General features: G+C 49.8%; 2 protein-coding genes across 5 annotated transcripts; both read right to left on the bottom strand.

Moving 5' to 3' along the window:
* Positions 1–6,095: 6,095 nt before the first annotated feature.
* Positions 6,096–10,713, bottom strand: ZNF579 (zinc finger protein 579). 2 transcript variants are annotated; one of them, XM_048517099.1, is made up of 3 exons: positions 10,673–10,713; positions 7,480–8,908; positions 6,096–6,651 (listed from the first exon to the last, which is right to left on the bottom strand). In XM_048517099.1, exon 2 carries the CDS (start codon positions 8,897–8,899, stop codon positions 7,535–7,537), a length of 1,365 nt encoding a protein of 454 aa, XP_048373056.1. In that variant the 5' UTR covers positions 8,900–8,908; positions 10,673–10,713; the 3' UTR covers positions 6,096–6,651; positions 7,480–7,534. The 2 variants fall into 2 exon arrangements, with proteins under 2 accessions (XP_048373056.1, XP_048373055.1); XM_048517098.1 differs by lacking the exon at positions 10,673–10,713 and adding an exon at positions 10,431–10,539.
* Positions 10,714–13,436: 2,723 nt separating this feature from the next.
* On the bottom strand, positions 13,437–19,967 carry FIZ1 (FLT3 interacting zinc finger 1). 3 transcript variants are annotated; one of them, XM_048517966.1, is made up of 2 exons: positions 19,789–19,967; positions 13,437–16,863 (listed from the first exon to the last, which is right to left on the bottom strand). In XM_048517966.1, exon 2 carries the CDS (start codon positions 16,845–16,847, stop codon positions 15,408–15,410), a length of 1,440 nt encoding a protein of 479 aa, XP_048373923.1. In that variant the 5' UTR covers positions 16,848–16,863; positions 19,789–19,967; the 3' UTR covers positions 13,437–15,407. The 3 variants fall into 3 exon arrangements, with proteins under 3 accessions (XP_048373923.1, XP_048373922.1, XP_048373924.1); XM_048517965.1 differs by having other exon boundaries at positions 19,799–19,967; XM_048517967.1 differs by lacking the exon at positions 19,789–19,967 and adding an exon at positions 19,332–19,423.
* Positions 19,968–21,252: the final 1,285 nt, after the last annotated feature.

The raw sequence follows: 21,252 nt of genomic DNA, 5'->3' as shown, positions 1-21,252 counted from the left end.
TCCTATCTGCCACTGTGCAACTGGAGAACCATACACAGATGCAGTAGGTTAAGACACTCTCTATAGCACAGCGGTAAAAGGACACCAGGAGTTTTCCATTCAGTTGTTGTTTCCTTAAAAGTCTCAGATAGTACACACTACTTATGTGTATGTTCCTTTGTATATGTGTGTGGATATATTTGTGTAGCTCTCCCCCCCCCCCCAATAGTGTCTTTCTGTGTATATATGTATTGTTGACACACAGAGAACTTTAGAGGGAGGTTGAATTTGGTTTTAGGACCAACATTGTCATGCCACAGCTGAAAAACATCTGGACAATTTAGCTTTATTTTCACTTAGTTTTTGCAGACTCTGGAATTGTATTTATGGGAACACAACAAGACGTTGAGGCTGTGGCTGAAGCCATTTATTGGCTTAATAGACAAGGCATGAGAAACCAAGAGTTCAAAATCCCATGAAACTGTTATTCTGTCTCAGCCACACTTGGGGACCCCCAGACCAGTTCTGCTATGTCCGTGGTGGCGAACCTTTGGCACTCCAGATGTTATGGACTACAATTCCCATCAGCCCCTTCCAGCATGGTCAATTGGCCATCCTGGCAGGGGCTGATGGGAGTTGTAGTCCATAACATCTGGAGTGCCAAAGGTTCGCCACCACTGTGCTATGTCAAAGCTCAATGCTCAGGCCCGTCCTGTTTCCCACAGTAGCTAACTGAATGCTTCTGGAATGTTCACAAACAGCCCACAAGAACAAGATCCCTCCACCTTTTTTGTCTATCTGGTGGTCAGAGAAATACTGCACTTGCATATGGAGGTTCGACTAACATAGTGGAGCTACTTTAATCACCCAGTGGGCACCTTGATTGAATCCAGATCTTCTTGGGGCTAAACCCAGCTAAATACACACCAACAAGGTTTTCAAACATTCAGTGCTGATTTACAACCTTGAAAGATTTCATCAAGTTTTCGTGGGTGTGGAGAAATACTATGTATCACGGGCATGGTATACACTATCACCCCAAAGGGTTGCATTGCTTTGATAGTAGCTTGCAAAATTCTCTTCCAACAAAGTTCCACAATTTGTGTGTGGTTGAAATGAATCCCTTACGAGCTGTCACAACTCTGCCAAACCATCCAATGCATTACAAACAGGGGGAAGCAGGTGGTTTTTTTGGGGGGTGGGGGGGTGGTTGGGAAGAAAGCAAGAGACGATTCCCTGCCGTTTTTAAAACGTCCTTCCAGTGGAACGAGGTTTAATTTACCATCTCTTGGCTACTTCATACAATAATCCTAGTTTTCCCGCCACTGGTGTGTTGGCAGTTAAGCCACGCCCCTCCCTGGTTTTCTTTGTTCTTTGGAAACCAGGCTAAGAACGAGGAGGAATCCAAAGACCCTCCTGAAACCAGAACCGATCTATTTATCGAACTTACTATTGGAGAGCAATAATTGTAGGATCAAATTGAAGGATGTGTGTTTAGGAAAGAAACAAGGTTCTCGTTTATCTTGCGTTAGAGACAAATATATATGTCCACGACAGAAAATGGCGACCACTTCTTTTATAAAGCATGCTCAAGATTTAAGACCCCTGCAGATTTGAGCGAATCAAAGCAAGGACTGGTAAACTGGGTTATGAAATGCAAAACTGACTTATGATTAGCTTACAACAGCCCAACAGATTGCACGCGTACAATTCAGCTTGTGAAATAACATTAAAACATTCGTTTTAAAACCTAGTTTTCCCTACCAAAAAAATTCCTGGCAATTCAACTGCGACTAAAATCCTAGCCACTCACCTAAGAGAGCTCATCACCTCAATGAGTAGATACATAGCCTTTACTTGTATATGCAGCCCCTTGAATTAAATCAATTCATAACAGAGAAAATAACCCCATTCTCTTTCCACGCAAACGACACACTCGAACACAAGCTCGGTGTTTGGAAACAACTCTTTTTAGGATTACGTGGGGTGGCCCTGAAAAGGGCCTTTGGGTTTTTATGTTTTGCAATTCGGAAAGAGCCTTAGCCGCCGAAACCGTACAGAGTACGACCCTGGCGCTTCAAGGCATAGACGACGTCCATGGCGGTGACAGTCTTCCTCTTGGCGTGCTCGGTGTAAGTGACAGCATCGCGGATCACGTTCTCCAGGAAGACCTTCAAGACGCCTCGAGTCTCCTCGTAGATCAATCCCGAGATGCGCTTGACTCCGCCACGACGCGCCAAGCGACGGATGGCCGGTTTGGTGATGCCCTGGATGTTATCCCGGAGGACTTTACGATGCCTTTTAGCACCGCCTTTGCCGAGACCTTTCCCTCCTTTCCCACGACCAGACATCCTACTGCAGTTCGAGACAAAGCCAGAATGCGTCTATCCCAGCGGAGGACTGGCGTTTTATAGGCTGAAGTCCGACCAGAGTGAAAACAGGGACAGGTCCGCTGCAGCCCCCGACTCCAAAGTCTCCGAATTACCTGGAATACGGACGTCAACTTTCCTATAGCCAATCAACCCAAAGGGATGCTGAAAGCCGTCCAATCAGAGCTCAGGGCGATTTAACAGCTTTGGAGACCAATTCGCCCAAGAGTAGCCACGCCCGTCTGTTCCACAACACCACAGGGAAGTTTATGGTACATTGAAGTGTCTGCAGATCTGTTTTTAAGGTGCCAGTAGAATTTGTTCATTTAGCAACACTTGGATAGTGCTTGCAACAAATTGGAGTCATTATAGATTCTATGTTGCAGGGAAAAGGGACCTGCAGTTCCGGGTACAGGAACCCTCTGTGGGTTTTGATTTTGTAAATGTGGAACCCACGCGCTTTTATTTATTTATTTCCTCATTTGCCTGAGGCCTCTTCCGCATATGCAGAATAATGCGCTTTCGATGAACTGTCAATGCACTTTGCAGTGGTGCGGAATAGAAAAATCCATTTGCAAACAATAGCGAAAGTGGATTGAAAGTGCATTATTCTGCTTGTGCGGAAGGGGCCTAAGACTTGCTGTGAAGGATGCTGAAGGATGACAAATTGATCAAGCGGAGGAAAGTGACTAGAAAATGCTGTTGTTGAAACAGCAGCTTTGCAGCTGATAGGAGCCTTGTTTCTATTTCTGACATCAACCAGCTGTTTCTCTGAAGAACTGCAGAGAAAGAGTATGGTGAATTCAAGGTCTGTCTTCTGCAGAAATAATAGCCGGGGCAGCAATGGCCATTCTCAAGAGCTCATCCTCCCCCAACCGCCACCATTTTGCAGGAAAGTCAAAGGAGTGGTGGAAATACTTTCTCCTGATGATCCTATCCCCAACCCTATCGGAATGCAGGGATTTAAAAAGAAACATTTATTTAACTCCTCTTCCTCCAGTACAATCGCTAAGGAAACAAGGGCATTTACCTGCATTTAACCATTAGATACCAACCATTTCCTGTCCCTATTCAAAGTGTCCGGATCTAGAAAGGTTTTGCTGAAATAAACATTTAGTTTTTTAAAGTGCAAGTTGACCCTCTTGGACTTTAGTCTAACATGGCTGCCCCTATCGATTTATCCCATTTGGTTTGCTAAATTATGTCACTGGCCACTCAGGATCAAACTCCACAACATTTTGGAGACAAATTCAGCCATTTTTAAAAATGGCACCCCTTTCACAGTGGAAGTGAGGATCTTCTCTCCCGCCACACACACAACTGAATATAGATATGTTTAACCCATTTTAAACTAATCTTTACTACTATCGTTTAAAAAGGTGTATATAGTGAGAAAGGAATGGAGATGCTAACATGTCCATAAGAGCAGTGAGAACAGTGTCGGGCTGTCGTCTGCTTCCTCTGGGATAGACCCACACACACTGTTGATCATTTTGTGCATCATTTAATGTGTCACGTTTAAAGGCTTATGCATTTTTATTCTTATTTCAACCCTGTAGCTGATTTCCACCATTTTTCCAAAGTGCAGATCCAGACTCTATTGTATCAACCTATTCTACAATCCTCCTTGAGCCCCAGTGAGAAAGGTAGACTTTAAGTAACATGAATAAGTACTAAATTTGGATGCACTCCAACACACGCCAGCTGGGTGACCTTGGGCTAGTCACAGTTCTTTGGAGCTCTCTCAGCCCCACCTACCTCACAGGGTGTTTGTTGTGGGGGGGGGGGAAGGGAAAGGAGTTTGTAAGCCCATTTGAGTCTCCTTATAGGAGAGAAAGGGAGAATATAAATCCAGTGGCTAGGAGGTTAAGAGCTTGTGTATCTAATCAGGAGGAACCGGGTTTGATTCCCTGCTCTGCCACCTGAGCTGTGGAGACTTATCTGGGGAATTCAGATTAGCCTGTACACTCCCACACACACCAGCTGGGTGACCTTGGGCTAGTCACAGCTTCTCAGAGCTCTCTCAGCCCCACCTACCTCACAGGGTGTTTGTTGTGAGGGGGGAAGGGCAAGGAAATTGTAAGCCTCTTTGAGTCTCCTACAGGAGAGAAAGGAGGGATATAAATCCAAACTCTTCTTCTTCTTCTTCTTTTTATTAGGTGTGGTCCCAAAAACAGAGTTTGGATAAAGAGAAAAAAGAGGTATTTGAGTGACTGAAAAAAGTAATGTGGGGAGCTGCTTCTCCAGGACCCCCCCTCCCCCAATTTAAAGTTCTTTTAATCTGTCATACTACACATGCTCATAATCTGTGAATGGAAAATTGCAATTTTGACTGATGAAATGAGCCTATTATAAAACCCAATCCAAGTCACACAGTGACACTCAAATTAACACTCCTAAACTTAAATGACTGTGGTGGAATTAGAAGAGAGAAACTCTGCTTTGGATGACACCATCAATCTATTCCACATTCAAACATCCATTCATTTATTTATCTAGACATTTATACCCTGCTTTCTCCCAAAACCTTAATCTCCTATAACCTTTATCGTTGTACTGTCGAAGGCTTTCACTGCTGGAATCACTGGGGCGTTGCGGGTTGTGTGGCCGTGTTCCACTAGCATTTTCTCCTGACGTTTCCCCTGCATCTGTGGCTGGCATCTCTGAAGATCTCCGAGATCCTCAGAAGATGCCAGCCACAGATGCAGGCAAAACGTCAGGAGAAAATGCTGCTAGAACACGGCCATACAGCCCGGAAAACCCGCAACACCCTAACCTTAATCATGTTTTGATTTAATGCGGAGGAATACAAGAGTCAAAGGTTCTTTTGTTCAAGTATTTGCCGTTTCGTTGCTGGGGCTGGCCAGGAGAAGGGAGCAGCGCAAGGCTTATTTGAAGAATCAATCTGTCTCACAATGTAATTGCTCATATTTATTTTTCTGCAATTGACACACGTGGCAATTCTCAGCTGGGGTGCTGTCTGTCAGCAATCTTCTATTAGTCGCCTTTGTCAGTTACTTGTGGCCTTCCTTCCACAAAGTCCGAGCATCCACCTCAGGTCATGCCCCAGTTCTGGGTCCTCCATAAGAAAGAAGGGTATGTACACCTGAAAGTTATAAAAAAAATTCTGTACACTTATGGCTCAAGTACTGTGAAACACAGTTTCCTTAAATAATGATTAACAAACACACAGTAGTGCGACCGCATTTGGAGTACTGTGTCCAGTTCTGGTCGCCACATCTCAAAAAGGATATCGAAGAGATAGAAAAAGTGCAGAGAAGGGCAACGAGGATGATTGAGGGACTGGAGCACCTTCCTTATGAGGAGAGGCTGCAGCGTTTGGGACTCTTTAGTTTGGAGAGGAGACGTCTGAGGGGGGATAGGATTGAAGTCTATAAAATTATGCATGGGGTAGAAAATGTGGACAGAGAGAAATTTTTCTCTCTTTCTCACAATATTAGAACCAGGGGGCATTCATTGAAAATGCTGGGGGGAAGAATTAGGACTAATAAAAGGAAACACTTCTTCACGCAACGTGTGATTGGTGTTTGGAATATGCTGCCACAGGAGGTGGTGATGGCCACTAACCTGGATAGCTTTAAAAGGGGCTTGGACAGATTTATGGAGGAGAAGTCGATTTATGGCTACCAATCTTGAACTTTTTGATCTGAGATTGCAAATCCCTTAACAGTCCAGGTGATCGGGAGCAACAGCCGCAGAAGGCCATTGCTTTCACATCCTGCATGTGAGCTCCCAATGGCACCTGGTGGGCCACTGCGAGTAGCAGAGAGCTGGACTAGATGGACTCTGGTGTGATCCAGCTGGCTTGTTCTTATGTTCTTAACGTTTTTACTCCAGCAATCATTTCTATGCCCTTGCTATGATATAACTCAAACAAAAAAACCCTTCTCCATACATGGATATAAGATAAGTATACAGTATACAAGGGGCTAGCTAACCCCCAGGTTAGGCTATGCCTCGTGAACACCTTCTACGGCCCCATAAAAATTAAGACCTTGTAATAAATTCTTAATGATTAACACAAAAAGATTTGTTTCTCTTTTTTCAACATCGTGCCTCTTCTGTGAGGGATGACTGTACTTCTCAAATCCCAACTACCTGTTCTAAATGAGAGGTCCTAGCCCCTTGGATATTGTATGGTTATCTTATATCTAGAGAGAATTTTTTTTGTTTGAGTTATATCATTGCAAGGGCATAAAAATGATTGCTGGAGTAAAAATGTTATTGTGAAGTAATACCTATGTGTTTGTTAAGCATAATTTGAGGAAACTGTGTTTCACAGGGGTCAGTGCTATCAGTCACAGACCAGGAAAGGGATTTGGGCGTCTTAGTTGATAGTTCCATGGGAATGTCAACTCAATGCATGGCAGCTGTGAAAAAGGCAAACTCTATGCTGGGGATCATTAGGAAAGGAATTGATAATAAAACTGCAAAGATTATCATGCCCTTATATAAAGCAGTGGTGCGACCGCACTTGGAGTACTGTGTCCAGTTCTGGTCACCGCATCTCAAAAAGGATATTGAGGAGATAGAAAAAGTGCAGAGAAGGGCAACAAGGATGATTGAGGGACTGGAGCACCTTCCCTATGAGGAGAGGCTGCAGCGTTTAGGACTCTTTAGTTTGGAGAGGAGACGGCTGATTGAAGTCTATAAAATTATGCATGGGGTAGAAAATGTTGACAGAGAGAAATTTTTCTCTCTTTCTCACAATACTAGAACCAGGGGGCATTCATTGAAAATGCTGGGGGGGGAGAATTAGGACTAATAAAAGGAAACACTTCTTCACGCAACGTGTGATTGGTGTTTGGAATATGCTGCCTCAGGAGGTGGTGATGGCCACGAACCTGGATAGCTTTAAAAGGGGCTTGGACAGATTTATGGAGGAGAAGTCGATTTATGGCTACCAATCTTGAACTTTTTGATCTCAGATTGCAAATGCCTTAACAGACCAGGTGATCGGGAGCAACAGCTGCAGAAGGCCGTTGCTTTCACCTCCTGCATGTGAGCTCCCAAAGGCACCTGGTGGGCCACTGCGAGTAGCAGAGAGCTGGACTAGATGGACTCTGGTCTGATCCAGCTGGCTTGTTCTTATGTTCTTATGTTCTTACAGTACTTGAGCCTTAGAGGTATAGAATATTCTTTTTTATAACCAGTTTTGGGTCCTGTCATGAGCTACAGGAAGCCTCTGTTGGGTTTCCCACTCCTTCCTCCCCTTCCTCTTCCTCCTCCCCTTCCTCATGGCCCAGGAAAGCTGAGTGGTCCTGACTGTCAAAGCAGGAGTTGCTGAGGTAGTTGTCCGGTCGAGCGACGGCGGCCATTGCTGGCAGATGGCTTCGTTGGTGCCTCAAGAGGCTGTAGGAGCGGGAGAAGAACTTGTGGCAGACGCCACACTGGTGTGGCTTGTCTCCTTCGTGGACTTGCCGGTGGCGCGCCAAGTCGGCCAGGCGCTTGAACTCCTTCTGGCACATGACGCACTGGAAGGGGCGGGCGGCCGTGTGGGTCACGTGGTGCTGCTTGAGGTGGGAAAGGCGGCGGAAGCGTTTCCCACAGCGGCTGCACTGAAACGGCAGGGCGCCCGTGTGGATGAGGAAATGCGTGGCTAGGTCATATTTGCTCTTGAAGGGCTTGCCGCAAACACTACATCCGTAGGCCTTCTTGGGGGACGGCCCCGTGGGAGAGGAAGCGAACGTGGGGGACGCTGCTTCCTCTTCCTGGGCGTCGGACCGGCCGAGCAGAGGGCAGTCCCTGTTGGCCGCGTGCATCCGGCTGTGCTGCCTGAGGTAGGAGGCGAGGCGGAAGGCCATCCCACACTCAGGGCAAGAGAACGGCTTTTCGCCAGTGTGGACCACATAGTGCCGGGCCAGGGACCACGGCCGAGCAAAGTTCTTGTGGCAAACGCCACACTGGTGCAGCTTGGCCTCCTCCTGCTCCTCCGTGTCATCGTGGCTCGCCGCCTCCTTGAAACACGTGTGGGCCTTCAGCTCACCCTTGGTCTCAAAAGCTTCGTTGCAAGAGAGGCACAGCAAAGTCCAGTCTTCCTGCAGGAGCACCCGCTTCTGATTCGGGGCGGCGGAGACAGATGTCACGCCGTTGTTCATGCCGACCTGAGGCGCCACCACCTTCTTCTCACGCGGGTCCTCTGGCGGGAGAAATTTACCCGGCTCTTGTAAGGGGCGGGAGCCTCCAGGGCCACCCGGAGAATGCTTGGCAGCTTGGGGGCATTTGTGGCGCGCCAGGTGGGCCGAACGGCTGAAGGTTTTGTGGCAGAGTTTGCACCGGAAGGGCTTTTGTCTGCCGTGGGTCAGACGGTGGCGGGCTAGGTAGTAAGGGAATTTGAACTCTTTCCCGCAAACGGGGCAGGAATTCGCGCTCTTGCCTCCAGCCAGGCAGCTGTGATCCCGCAGAGCCGCAGCAGAAACGAAGGCCTTGTTACAAGCCGGGCAACGGTGGGCGGGATGCTGGCGAGTTTCAAGCGTGGCAGGCTTGGGGGGTATAGCCCGTGGTCCAGGCAGCAGCTCAGGAGACTCCATGAGTTGTCCCTGTACAGGCGAAAGGCAGGAATACTGAACTGTATTTTATCTATAGGCATTGAAAATCTGGAACACCAACTTGTGAGTTATGTAAAACTACTAATCAGAGGCTCATTCCGCACATGCAGAATAATGCACTTTCAAACTGCTTTCAGTGCTCTTTGAAGCTGTGTGGAATAGCAAAATCCACTTGCAAACAGTTGTGAAAGTGGTTTGAAAATGCATTATTTTGCGTGTGCGGAAGGGGCCAGAATGTTTTCAGGGAGAAACATATATAAAGAGGGGGAAGGGCACTTGGTTTGGTTTGTTGCTTTCTTAGAATCATAGTGTCGGAAGAGACCCCATCCAGTCCAACCCCCTGCAATGCAGGAACACCCAATCAAAGCACTCCTGACAGGTGGCCACCCAGCCTCTCTTCAAAAACCTCCACAGAAGGAGACTCCACCACACTCCGAGGTAGAGCATTCCACTGTCGGACAGCCCTGATGGTCAGGAAGTTTTTCCTAATGTATCGTCGAAGGCTTTCACGGCCAGAATCACTGGGGTGCTGTGTGGTTTCCGGGCTGTATGGCCGTGTTCTAGCAGCATTCTCTCCTGACGTTTCGCCTGCATCTGTGGCTGGCATCTTCAGAGGATCTGATGCCAGCCACAGATGCAGGCGAAACGTCAGGAGAGAAGGCTGCTATAACACGGCCATACAGCCTGGAAACCACACAGCACCCAGGAAACTTCTACAACCATACAACTCTAAATACAACCTCCAGACCCTAATGTTTAGGTGGGATCTTTTTTTCCTGCACCTCTTGAACCCATGACTCCTTGTCCTGTTGGATGGAGCAGCAGAAAACACGCTTGCTCTCTCTCCCTTCAAATCTTGAAGCGGGGCTCTCATGCCACCCCTGACCCTTTTCTTCTCCAGACTAAACCCACACAGCTCCCTCAGCCGCTGCTGCTCACGGGGCTCTGGCATTCGCCTCCGGTTTAGGATCGGGGCCACCTCTGCAACCAGGCGCGCGTGCACGTGCAAGCATCTCACACGCTGCTTTGCCCGTGGGGGCTGTAACGCTGTTCCGACGGCCCTGATATGCCCCCCCACCCCCGCCCCAATTGCAATATGTTGCTGAGAATCTTCCCCTGAAGACGCTCCGTGCCCCCCCCCCCGGGAAACGCACGCCCTGCCTCCACCGATCCCCCGGTCCAGGCGCCCCCCCCCCCAGGCCTTCTCCGGGGGCTCCTTGGCCCCCAGGCGCAAGAGTCTCCCTCCATCTCCTTTCAAAGGGGGGGGGGGAGGCGCAGAGACATTTCAGAGCTCGGCCTCAAATAGGAAGGGCGGGCCGGGACCCCTGGAGGAGCCACCTGGGGGCGCCCGTCCGGCCGCGCCCCCTCCCCCCGTGCCCCAGGCTTTGTCTGTAGGGTCTATCTATCCTGTTGGGGGGGGGGGGAGGCAGCCCTTCGCCGCCATCGGGCCCCTCCGCCCAAAACGCGCGCCCCCGCAGCCCGTTTCCTCGCCGGGTGGGGTGGGGGTCAGTACCTGACTCTGCAGTCGCCCCCGGAGGAGGAAGAGGCGGCGGCGTTGGGCCAGCAAGGCGCCAGGATGGCGGCATCCAGCGCGCAAGAGGCGGCGTCCTTCCCCCAAGCGCCCACCCGCCCCCTCCACCTACTCCCCCCACCCACCCACGCGTGTGCGCCCAAGCACCCCGGGGGGCACCCAAGCCAGCTTGATGCCCTCGCCGTGCCCCTCGCCACGTGTGCCGCGGCTCCTGACCCACTTACCTGGGGCCCGTCGGGTTAACGCACAGGAAGGCCGACCTGGGAACGGGGACGCCTCACCCGCCGCTCACCGACCTGCCAGCTCTGTCCCTAGGGGTGCCAACGGGCCGGGAGAAAGGGCGCCCAGCCCTTGGGGTAGTCTTGGTATGTGGCAATAGGCCACGGCCAGGTGGGAATTGTTGGCCCCGGTTTCAAACTGCTCATGAGATATTTTAGTAATCAGGGCGAAATACCTGTGATTCCCGTGTGGGTGTATATCTCTCTGTGTAAGTTACAAGTAACAGAGCAGCATAAAAGAACTAGAACAATTTGTACTTTAAAAAAATTAAGGTAATGGCAAACAGGATAATTTGTGATCAATCTTTATTTTATGCTAAAGGATCCCTATTGCATCGTGGAAGGCTTTCACTAGGGTGTTGTGGGTTTTCCGGGCAGCATGGCTGTGTTCCAGTAGCATTTTCTCCCGATGTTTCGCCTGCGTCTGTGGCTGGCATCTTCAGACGATCTGATGGTAGTGAAGCAAGTGGAGTAGATACACTTTTACTGCCATCGGATCCTCGGAAGATGCCAGCCACAGATGCAGGCGAGACGTCGGGAAAAAATGCTACTGGAACACGGCCATACAGCCCAGAAAACCCACAACACCCCAGATCCCTATTGCCTCTGTTTACAATATCAATATTCTTTACCAAGGGCCTTATTTGCTTTAACCTGAGGGATTAGTCCCCTTAAAATCATCGCCCCAGGCCAATGGGACCACCTTACTGCCCACCTGTGTTCCGATCTGGTACAAAGAAACAGGCAATTGACGGGCCACATAGCATGTCTATTGAGGGAATATTTAAATCTCTATAGGCTGCTGGCAGTCCCGTGTGTGCACAGTAGACATCCAGAAACTTGTTTAGCCTTTTCTTGGCCTTCCCAAATTATGGTCCATGTTTTTGGGCCTATAAGCTACTGAAGGAAATCTGGGACGTTAACGTCAGGATGACTTGCAGTTTCCAGAGAGAAAGAAAAGGGATGAGTTGGAGCCAGGCACAGGTACCGGTGAGCTCATGGGCTCAGGAGCTTGAAGGCCAGGGACTCCAAGGGAGTTTTCTGCGCTCGATATCTCATTACCACAAGAAACCCCGAGAATCGGAAAATGGCTTAATTGGGAGTATGTGCCGCCTGCAGAGGTACAGAGCACCAGTGTGGTGTAGTGGCTAAGAGCAGGTGCACTCTAATCTGGAGAACCGGGTTTGATTCCCCATTTTGCCACTTGAGCTGTGGAGGTTTACCTGGTGAACCAGATTAGCTTGTGCACTCCAGTGCATGCCAGCTGAGTGACCTTGGGCGAGTCACAGTTCTTTGGCGCTCTCAGCCCCACCCACCCACCTCACAGGGTGTTTGTTGTGTGTGTGGGGAGATTGTAAGCCCCTTTGGGTCTCCTTACAGGAGAGAAAGGGTGGGGGGAAGTGTAAATCCAAACCGTTCTTCTTCTACTACATGGTTATGCAAAGTAGCAATACACCTGACTGGGCAAACATGTCCAGCCCAGTTGTGGGCAGTCTGGCACAAACAAGACTGTTTATTCTAGTTGGCATTTTTAGCCATCTTTTCCTGACCTGGAGAGCCCAATCTCATCAGAAGATGAGCAGGGTTGACCTCAGCTACTATTTGGGTGGGAGACCACCAAGGAATATCAGGGTTTTGATGTGGCGGCAGGCAGTAGCAAACTACTTACCATCTCTTGCCTTGGAAACCCCTTGGCGGTTTCTGTAAGTCAGCTGAGACAGTCGGCTCATCGTTCAACTCACCTGTGTGCTGAAAGCACACAAATCCCACCTTGCCACACATATGCCCCTCCCACACTTATGCACTACCTCCACAGGATGGAAGAAGGGCCCAAGGTCACTCACAGTCCTGGGTCACTCACAGTCATCTCTGTCCCTTGGGGTTCATGACAGGGGATTGGACTTGATGGCCCATGTGATCTCTTCCAACTCTATGATTCTATCTCCAGTTCAGAGATCTTGTGTAGCAAATGATGGCAAAGGCCTCCAGGTGTGGAGAGCCGTTGCCAGCCCCAGCATGCAATACTACAGAGCCAGGTGACTCAATATTATGCAGCTCCATCAATTTGTCAAAGAGCCTCTTTCAATCCAGGTGTTGGTTTCATACCCAAGCGCAGGTTTTGCTTTCACTTCACCGTTTGGGTTTTTGCCCCAGACGATCTCAGCCTCGTACGTGCGACTGCTGGGCACCCGGCCCGGCGAGGTTTGCGCTGTATGACGGCCTTGTTCTCCAAAACACACAGGGCATGCGTACGCACGCTGCAGAGAAATGCCCAACCAAGAGGCCTGCATTCCACAGAAGATAAGGAGCTGGAATTTGGTCAGGAGCTGGCTTTTATTAGATTATTTTCAAGGTCCTACCAAGGGCTTAACGAGACAAACAAAAGAGAGAGAGAATAAAACAACTATTTGTCAGTAAATTTTTCCTTGGGGTGTGTGGGGTGGGGGGGGAGGAATTTGCCTCTGTACTGAAATTTGAATGAATGAACATGAAGGGACCTACCTGCCCAGCTTAGGTACCACAAAGATGGTCACAAGTGAACTGGGCAGTGGGGAAACGGGAAGATGATTTTCCTTTTTCATGCATAGAAGCGATAGGATCCTGTGGTGGCGAACCTTTGGCACTGCAGATGTTGTGGACTACAATTCCCATCAGCCCCTGCAATTGGCCATGCTGGCAGGGGCTGATGGGAATTGTAGTACATAACATCTGGAGTGCCAAAGGTTCGCCACCACTGGATGCTGTTCCTTTCCAGCTTATTCTTCAACAGCTTATTTTACTATGGATAAACTCAGGTGACTTCCCAAAAAACCACCCCCCTGAACAAGCTCAGCATTTCGGGAGACTTCACTTGAAACACGGACATACAAGCCTGGATCTACCCCAGAGCTGACCCTCCCGCCAGCCCACATACCCGAGCGCAAAAGAGGAATTTATCGAACGTTACGAAAATCGGAACTCTCTCTTCGCCAAGATGGCTGGTTCGAAGTTGCCCTGACGGTGAAAAACTTCCCCCCAAGAGGTGAACCTGTTTACAAGAAGGCAAATGCATCCTTTCAACCGTTCAACCCGATTTTCAGAGACGACATTTGTTAGTGATGAAAGCGTTTCTGGCTTGCAAATAGAAACAAAGTGAAAACGTGCCTTCTTCTGGGAAGGAAAAAAAAGTGAAGGTGAAAAACGAGCAGCGCCTCCAATCAAAAGCAACCTACCTTCCACTCTAACCAAAAGTGCTTGAGTTAACCATGTCGCAAAACCTACAATTAGACAAGCAGTTAAGTCCCCACAGAGTATCAGAGATCCTACAGCAGACATGACTATTGTGCCGTCTACGGGCAGTGTGTTGTCTGTGAGCCAATTGGGCTCCACCAGTAAATAAGCAAAGATTGTGACAATTTAGCTGCTTCTTTTAAAAATTAGTGTCTAGTCCTCGTGATTGCAAACCAAAAAGAAAGAAGAAACAGAATTCCAGCCTTTGGTCTAAAGCTAAGAAACCGGGGGTCGGGGGCGCTGAAGGAAACTATTTTTGCTGGTTAAACCTTGCACCTTTTTTTTAGCAGGATGTGTTTGTTTTTTTTGTTTTAGGATGCTTTTTAAAAGTGCTTGATTGGGAAACATCACAACGGTTAAAGCCGGGGGGGTTCCTAAATTAAGTTTTCAAACCTTTTCATGTCTCGGTATAAGCAACACTGGGGACAGCTACAGCTACAAACTTAAAATGGATTTTCAGTCGGGTTAGCGGGCCTCGCTTTCCCTAGGGGGGCCTCGGGAGCTGACATTCTGGGAGGATTTTGAGAATCTTTTGAACCTGACTCATGTGTACTCATGGCCAGGATTCAAACCCGGCAGTCGGAGGTTCAGGATGCGGTGATGCCTTTAGAGTGGGAAGGGAAAGGTAAAAGTCCATCCAAGTTGCAAGCACTCTTGTCCAGAGGCAGAAAGGATTCAAGCCGGGTGGGGGTGGGGGGTGGGGATAAGAATCACGCAGTCCGGCAGCATGTAAGGGATTCAGCAAAAAAAAAATTACATTTACGCTGACCAACAGTGCTCCCTTATGAACACAAAAGCTAGGACTCCTGTATGACAGTGGGCGGGGGGAAATCTTGGGAATAGGAAAGTCATGGATCTCCTGGTCCAAAGCTCAACACATCCCCAGGAGGAGCTTGTGTCTCCTATGATAATCGGGAGACCCTCCGTGGGAGGCCATCCTCACACTTTAAGAACAGTTGTCCTAGGGAACCCACACTACTCTGGGACAGAGGAACCTTGGTACGGACAGGCTCACTTGGGTAACACCCGTGGCTGAAGGGGTTAGGTCCCTGGCATGTCTTCCTTCCGCCCCGAATATCGCTGCGGCGAATCCGAAACGCTCAACCCCCTGTCCAAGCGAGCACCCCAAAAACTCAACCGTTCTCGAGTGTGCGGAAGACATCCTCACCAGCCGCAGAACAGAATACTAGTAAATAACACTTCTCGACTTCTCTTTTCATCACAGGTCCCCTACCCTACGCTAGCGGACCACGAAGACAGGGTAGGCGAGCGTAGTTTTTGGGCGCGCGAGGCAAGAGTTGCGTATCCAGAAGGGGTCGCCTCTGGCGGCCACTGGGGTGGAGGTAGAGGAAAACAGCGCGGGGGGCGGAGGGCTGTGTGTGCAGGTGTGCTCCCAGTCCCCGCCCCCCCGCTAGTCAATCCCACGGTGCAGCTTAAGATGCCGCGAGAGGTTGCTCAAAGTGATGAAGCCTTTGTGGCAGACGGTGCACTTGAAAGGCCGTTCGCCGCTGTGTAACAGCCGGTGCCGTTTCAGGTAGCACTCGTGTCGGAAGAACTTGCCGCACTCGGTACACTGATAGGGCTTCTCGCCGGTGTGCACCAAGACGTGCCGGTCCAGATCCCGGGGGCTGCGGAAGTATTTCTCGCACTCGCTGCACTTGTAGAGTTTCTTGCCTGGCCGCGACGGGAACGTCCGCAGGTCCAGCTGGGGCAAGAGGTGGCGCTCCAGTTCGCTGCCTGAGCCGGGGGTCGGGGCCACGGCGTGGCTGAGCTGGTGCTCCTCCAGGGACTGTAAATTCACGAAGGGCTGGCCACAGATGCCACAGGTGAAGGAGGGCTCCCCCCCGTGGGCGGTCAAATGAGCGGCGAGGGTGTTGCCGTTGGCAAAAAAGGTCCCACATTCGCACTGGTACAAAGTCTCCGGGGGCCGGGTGTCCGGCGAGTGGCGATTCGGGCAGCCTCGGCTATGCTGCAGGGCCTCTCCCTCCGGCTCCCGTTCTCTCTGCTCCTCTTCCAAGCTGTCCAGCTCCAGCCCCTTGTTGCTCTGCAGGACTTTGCCAGCACAGACTGGGCAGGGGGGTGGCCTGTCCTTGGCATGAGTCAGTTTGTGGCGCTCCAACAAGGAGGCGGCATTAAAGTCCCGTTCACACTCCGGGCATTTAAAGGGCTTGATGTCCGTATGAGCCAGCCAATGGCGTCGCAGTTCCGAGGCCAACTGGAAGTGCCGCCCGCAGGCCCCGCAACCGAAAGGGGCAGCCCGGCCTCGCCCGGCGCTGCAGAGGTGTCCCAGAGGGCTCTGCTCTTTGCCACAGGCCAGGCAACGCGGGGTAGGGGGCTGAGGGGCCGTGGCAGCGGGGGACGCCCGATGCTGCCGCTTGAGGTGACGGCCCAAGCTGCTGCGGGAGGAGAAGCGCAGCTCGCAGACGTGGCAACAGTACGGCTTCTCCCCGGTGTGCACCACTTGATGGTGGAGAAGACCGGTGGAGTCCCGGAAGCCTTTCGGGCACATGGTGCAGCGGTAGGGGCGCTCCCCCGTGTGGCTCCGGATGTGGTTCACCAGGTTGAAGGAATGCTTGAAGCTCTTGATGCAGTGAGGGCACTGGAAAGGCTTCAGTTCGGTATGCCGGGCAAAATGGCGGCGCAGGTCAGAGCGGTAGCGGAAGCTCTTGTCACACTCGGAGCAGTGGAAAGGGGCCCGGGCGCCGCCACCGTTGTCTGTCAGGAGCGACGGATCGTCCTCGGTATCAGAGTACAGAACCGCGCACTCTTCCACAGATCCGGCAGCAGCGCCGACTCCTGGTGCCTCAAGGGGGCCGGGGCCCTCTGGCCACTGTTTATCACAGTCCTCCATCGACCCAACACTGCCTCTGAAGAGCAGAAAGGGAACAGTCACATAATTATTAAGATGAAAGGGAGGGAAAACACAGATTCCAAATACTCAGCACAAATAACACCTCTCCCCTTGCGAACCCATGCAATCCACATCAGCAGAGACAAACCATAGAATCATAGAGTTGGAAGAGATCAGGAGGGCCATCAAGTCCAACCCCCTGCCATGCAGGAACACACAATCAAAGCACTCCTGACATATGATCATCCAGCCTCTGTTTAAAAACCTCCCAAGAAGGAGACTCCACCAGTCCCCGAGGCAGTGAATTCCACTGTCGAACAGTCCTGACAGAAAGTTCTTCCTAAAGTTTGGGTGGAATCTCTTTTCCTGCACCTTGAACCCATGACTCCTGGTCCTAGTCTCTGGAGCAGCAGAAAACAAGCTTGCTCCCTCTTCGACATGACATCCCTTCAAATATTTAAACATAGCTATCACGTCCAACCTTTGTTTCTCCAGACTAAACATCCCCAGCTCCATAAGTCTCTCTTCATAGGGCATGGATTCCAGACCTTCACCATTTTGGTTGCCCTCCTCTGGACACGTTCCAGCTTGTCAATATCCTTCTTAAATTGAGGTGCCCAGAACTGAACACAGTACTCTAAATGAGGTCTGACCAATGCAGAACAGAGTGGTACAATTACTTCCCTCGATCTAGGCACTCTGTTCTTATTGATGCATCCCAGAATTGCATTGGCTTTCCTGGCTGCCGCTTCACACTGCTGACTCATGTTCAGTTTGAGGTTTACTAAGACTCCCAGATCCCTTTCACATGTAGTGATATCATGCCAGGTGTCACCCATCCTATATCTCTCCATTTCATTTTTTCTGCCTAAATGCAGAATCTTACATTTATCTCTGTTGAAATTCATTTTGTTAGTTTTGGCCCAGATGTTTTTTAATCCTACCCCTGTCCTCGAGGGTATTAGTTACCCCTTCATACAGCATAAGAGTCAGCAGTTCAAAGCAAATCGTTCCAACTGACTCACATAACAGGCAAAAACTTTTAGAGTCGGCATGTTTGTGAAACTGGCCATTCATATGAGATAGGGACAGAGGTAGACAATAGACATGAAGAAGAAAAAGAGTTAAGACTTATATCCCCCTTTCTCTCCTGTAAGGAGACTCAAAGGGGCTTACAAACTCCTTTCCCTTCCCTCCTCACAACAAACACCCTGTGAGGTGGGTGGGGCTGACAGACCTCGGAAGAACTGTGACCAACCCAAGGTCACCTAGCTGGCATGTGTTGGATTGCACAAGCTAATCTAGTTCACCAGATAAGCCTCCACAGTTCAAGTGGCAGAGTGGGGAATCAAACCCGGTTCTCCAGATTAGAGTGCACCTGCTCTTAACTACTACACCACGCTGGCATCTCTGCAAGATGATCTAATTAAGATGATTTAGCACTTTACAGAGCACAAGAAGTCAGGTTCCTATCCTAACCAAAATTTGACACACAGGACCCAACCAAGTGGGGAAAGGAGATAGAAGAAAAGGCAAGAGTTTCTTTATGTGGCATATTCTTAGGTTGAGTTTCAGTACGGGTGTCGGGGCCGAGTGGTTCTGATTTTAGCTTTTCCTTCCAGAACTGGAAGCTGAGTCAATGTCTTTGAGGGATTCTCTCATTTTCTCAGTTCCGTGCGATGGTATGGGCAGTGGATACAGGAATGGGTCTGAATGTGTGATTCCAAGCTCAAACCTTTCTCCAGCCACTACAGGAGTCGAACTTCAGACAAATCACCCTGTGAGCTTCCAGTACAACCCCTTTCACTAGCTCAATATGAAATTAATTGGGACAATGATACATTTCTCTGTACAACATTGAAATATCTTGGTTAGGGATGAAAAATAATAAAAGTCTCTTTCTGTAGTAAGAGCAAAACAATATGCTCAGAAACTTTCCAGGAGTTCCTGATGCCCTTGAAAGAGACTGGGGTGGTCAACCCGAAACCTAGTTTTATGTTTACAGGATTAAAAGCAGAAACAAAATTCTTTCCAGCTCGAGGAACAGAGCTCTGACTCTCACCCCCCCTCCCCAAGTATTCCACTTTAACTTTCTCCCTTTCTCCCTCAACCAAGGCATTCACACATACATCCCAGCAAGCTATGAGAACCTGAAACACTGCAAATATTAGCTTAGCAGTAAATATTACCATTAAAAAAAATCAGAGAGCCTGCAAATGACCAACGAGGGCAAAACAATACAAGGAGGCAAAACTGTATTAACAGATTGACAGATAAAATGTTAACTGCTGCCGCTCTGACACTACTTTACAGGCCAGCTGAGGAAGCAGAAAAGTATCTCGGGGGCAGGAGGAGGTCTGTCAACCTATTGGTACTTCAGAGCCACCCCACCCCACACACTTCACAGGAAATCCAAAAGAACCAGCCTCCCTCATAAGATGCCACTAATATTGTTTGTTCTGCTAAGGACACCCCTGCTGTCACCTTGAGTTAATCACTCCAGAATAACTTCTGCTGCACCAAGTTTGATCATGACCAGCAAAGCATACATGTCATCATCAGCAACATTAATGGGCTATGGAGGAAACCCACCCATCTGCCCCTGTGCTCCCCCCCCCCCCGCAAAGCAAATGAACTTAAGTGGGGTGGGGGTGGGGGTGTCTAACCTGCATCTCATGATTTTCAGCAGCAAGCTCCCCCCTTCCCCCCAAGTTCTTCTAATGCTGCCCCATTCCTAAAGACCCCAGGAGTCCTGACTCTCCTCCCTCCCTTGGTCCCTTGATCCTTTCTGCTTCCGTGACCCACTTAGCACACCTCTATTGCACTGCAGCAGGTATGAGCACGAGAGAGGGGAGAGCTCCCTGTCTGCCCCTTGCTTTGCCGGGGGGGGGGGGGGATCCCTGCCCCAAATCCTTCTCCGCCCCCACCTCCCCGTACTCACAACTTCTTACATCGTAGCGGAGGGAGTCCCTTCTCTCCAGAGGAAGGGGGGGGCACAGCGTCTCCCACCCCCCAGAGAAGCAAACGGCTGGGGGGAGGGGGGGTTGACCTCCTGCAAGAGCCTGTCCCCGCTACCCTCGAATCCAGCCCCTGTGGAAGTTAACAGGACACCCCACCCCCCCTCTCTGCACCCATCTTTTCTGTGGGCAAAGAGGTGGGGAGGAGTAAGAACGGGCGCGTGGCGGCCATCTTTACTGAGGGCACGGGGTAGTGGACGGTGGAGGCATCTCAGAGCCTCGGTGAGACGCCATTTTTTGTTAGGGCACCGGGATGGAAGGGGAGATTTGCTCAAAATAGCGTCAGCGGTTAAGCTTTCAACACATGAAAAGTAATAGCAGCAGTAAATCTTTACGGTTCTTAATACCTTTAAGCCGGGAAACGGAGGAGAAGAGAGAAATTGAGGCACCATCTTTACTACTGGCAAAGGGAAGTGGGCAGAGAGCCGCCATGAGTAGTCTGGGCAATAAGCGAAAAACTCCAGGGAGGCGCCATCTTTACTGTTGCCAAGACAGCCACGAACTCCCAGGCGCCATATTTGAAATGGGTAGAGAAGGTCGAAGGTGCGCTTCTGCAATTTAGGGTGGCGCCAAATTTTCATTTCGCCCCACGTAATTCAAACATTTGAAAATGTAGAGATAAATACCATTGTTAGTGTGTTCAGAACACTGTCATGGTTACTGTGTACAAAAAAAGGCTGCATCATCCTCAGGGCTGAATTCTCATTGCTGCAAGGTTCAATTCTTTCATTACAACAGGTAAAAAAGACAAAATTGCAAAAAAAACCCAAAACCCTAACCACATCCCAGTTTTGGGACATTTTTTCGGAGTTCTCAGTGCCGGGAATGGCTGCCTTTTTATTTCCCAGTTGCAACAGGCAGAAATTCAACAGGTGAAAGTAGGGTTTGCCAATGTCCAGGTGATGACTGCAGACCTCCATTGCAACTGATCTCCAGGCAACAGAGATAATTTCACCTGGAGAAAATTACCTCTTTGGAAGGTGAATTCTATGTTGTTGTACCTCATTGAAGTCCTCCCCTGGACTCCACCTTCCTTAGGTTCCATCCCCTAAAACCCAGCCCAGGGCTAACAACTGTAGGTGATGCTCGTCTTGCTGCAAATTGAGGAAAGGGATGCTATAGGGATGCCAACCTCCAGGTGGTACCTGCGGATTCCCTGAAATTACAACTCATCTCCAATTCCTCGAGAACATGTCTGCTTTGGAGGGCTTTTTTATGGCTCTGTACCCCACTGAGGTCCTTGTCCTCCCCAGGTTCCATCCCCAGGAGTTTCCCAGCTTGGATCTGGCAACCCTCCCTCCCACCACAGGGCTGTGGAAGCCTAGTAACCATCTTTTTCTTCTTGGGTTATATTCCCCTTGAGGGGGTTAGCACTGACATTTTCTTTG

Source organism: Sphaerodactylus townsendi, linkage group LG15 (assembly GCF_021028975.2).
Source record: "Sphaerodactylus townsendi isolate TG3544 linkage group LG15, MPM_Stown_v2.3, whole genome shotgun sequence".
Taxonomy (NCBI): Eukaryota; Metazoa; Chordata; class Lepidosauria; order Squamata; family Sphaerodactylidae; genus Sphaerodactylus; species Sphaerodactylus townsendi.
The sequence above is the reverse complement of the archived record's forward strand: the minus strand, read 5'-3'. Positions and strand labels throughout refer to the sequence as shown.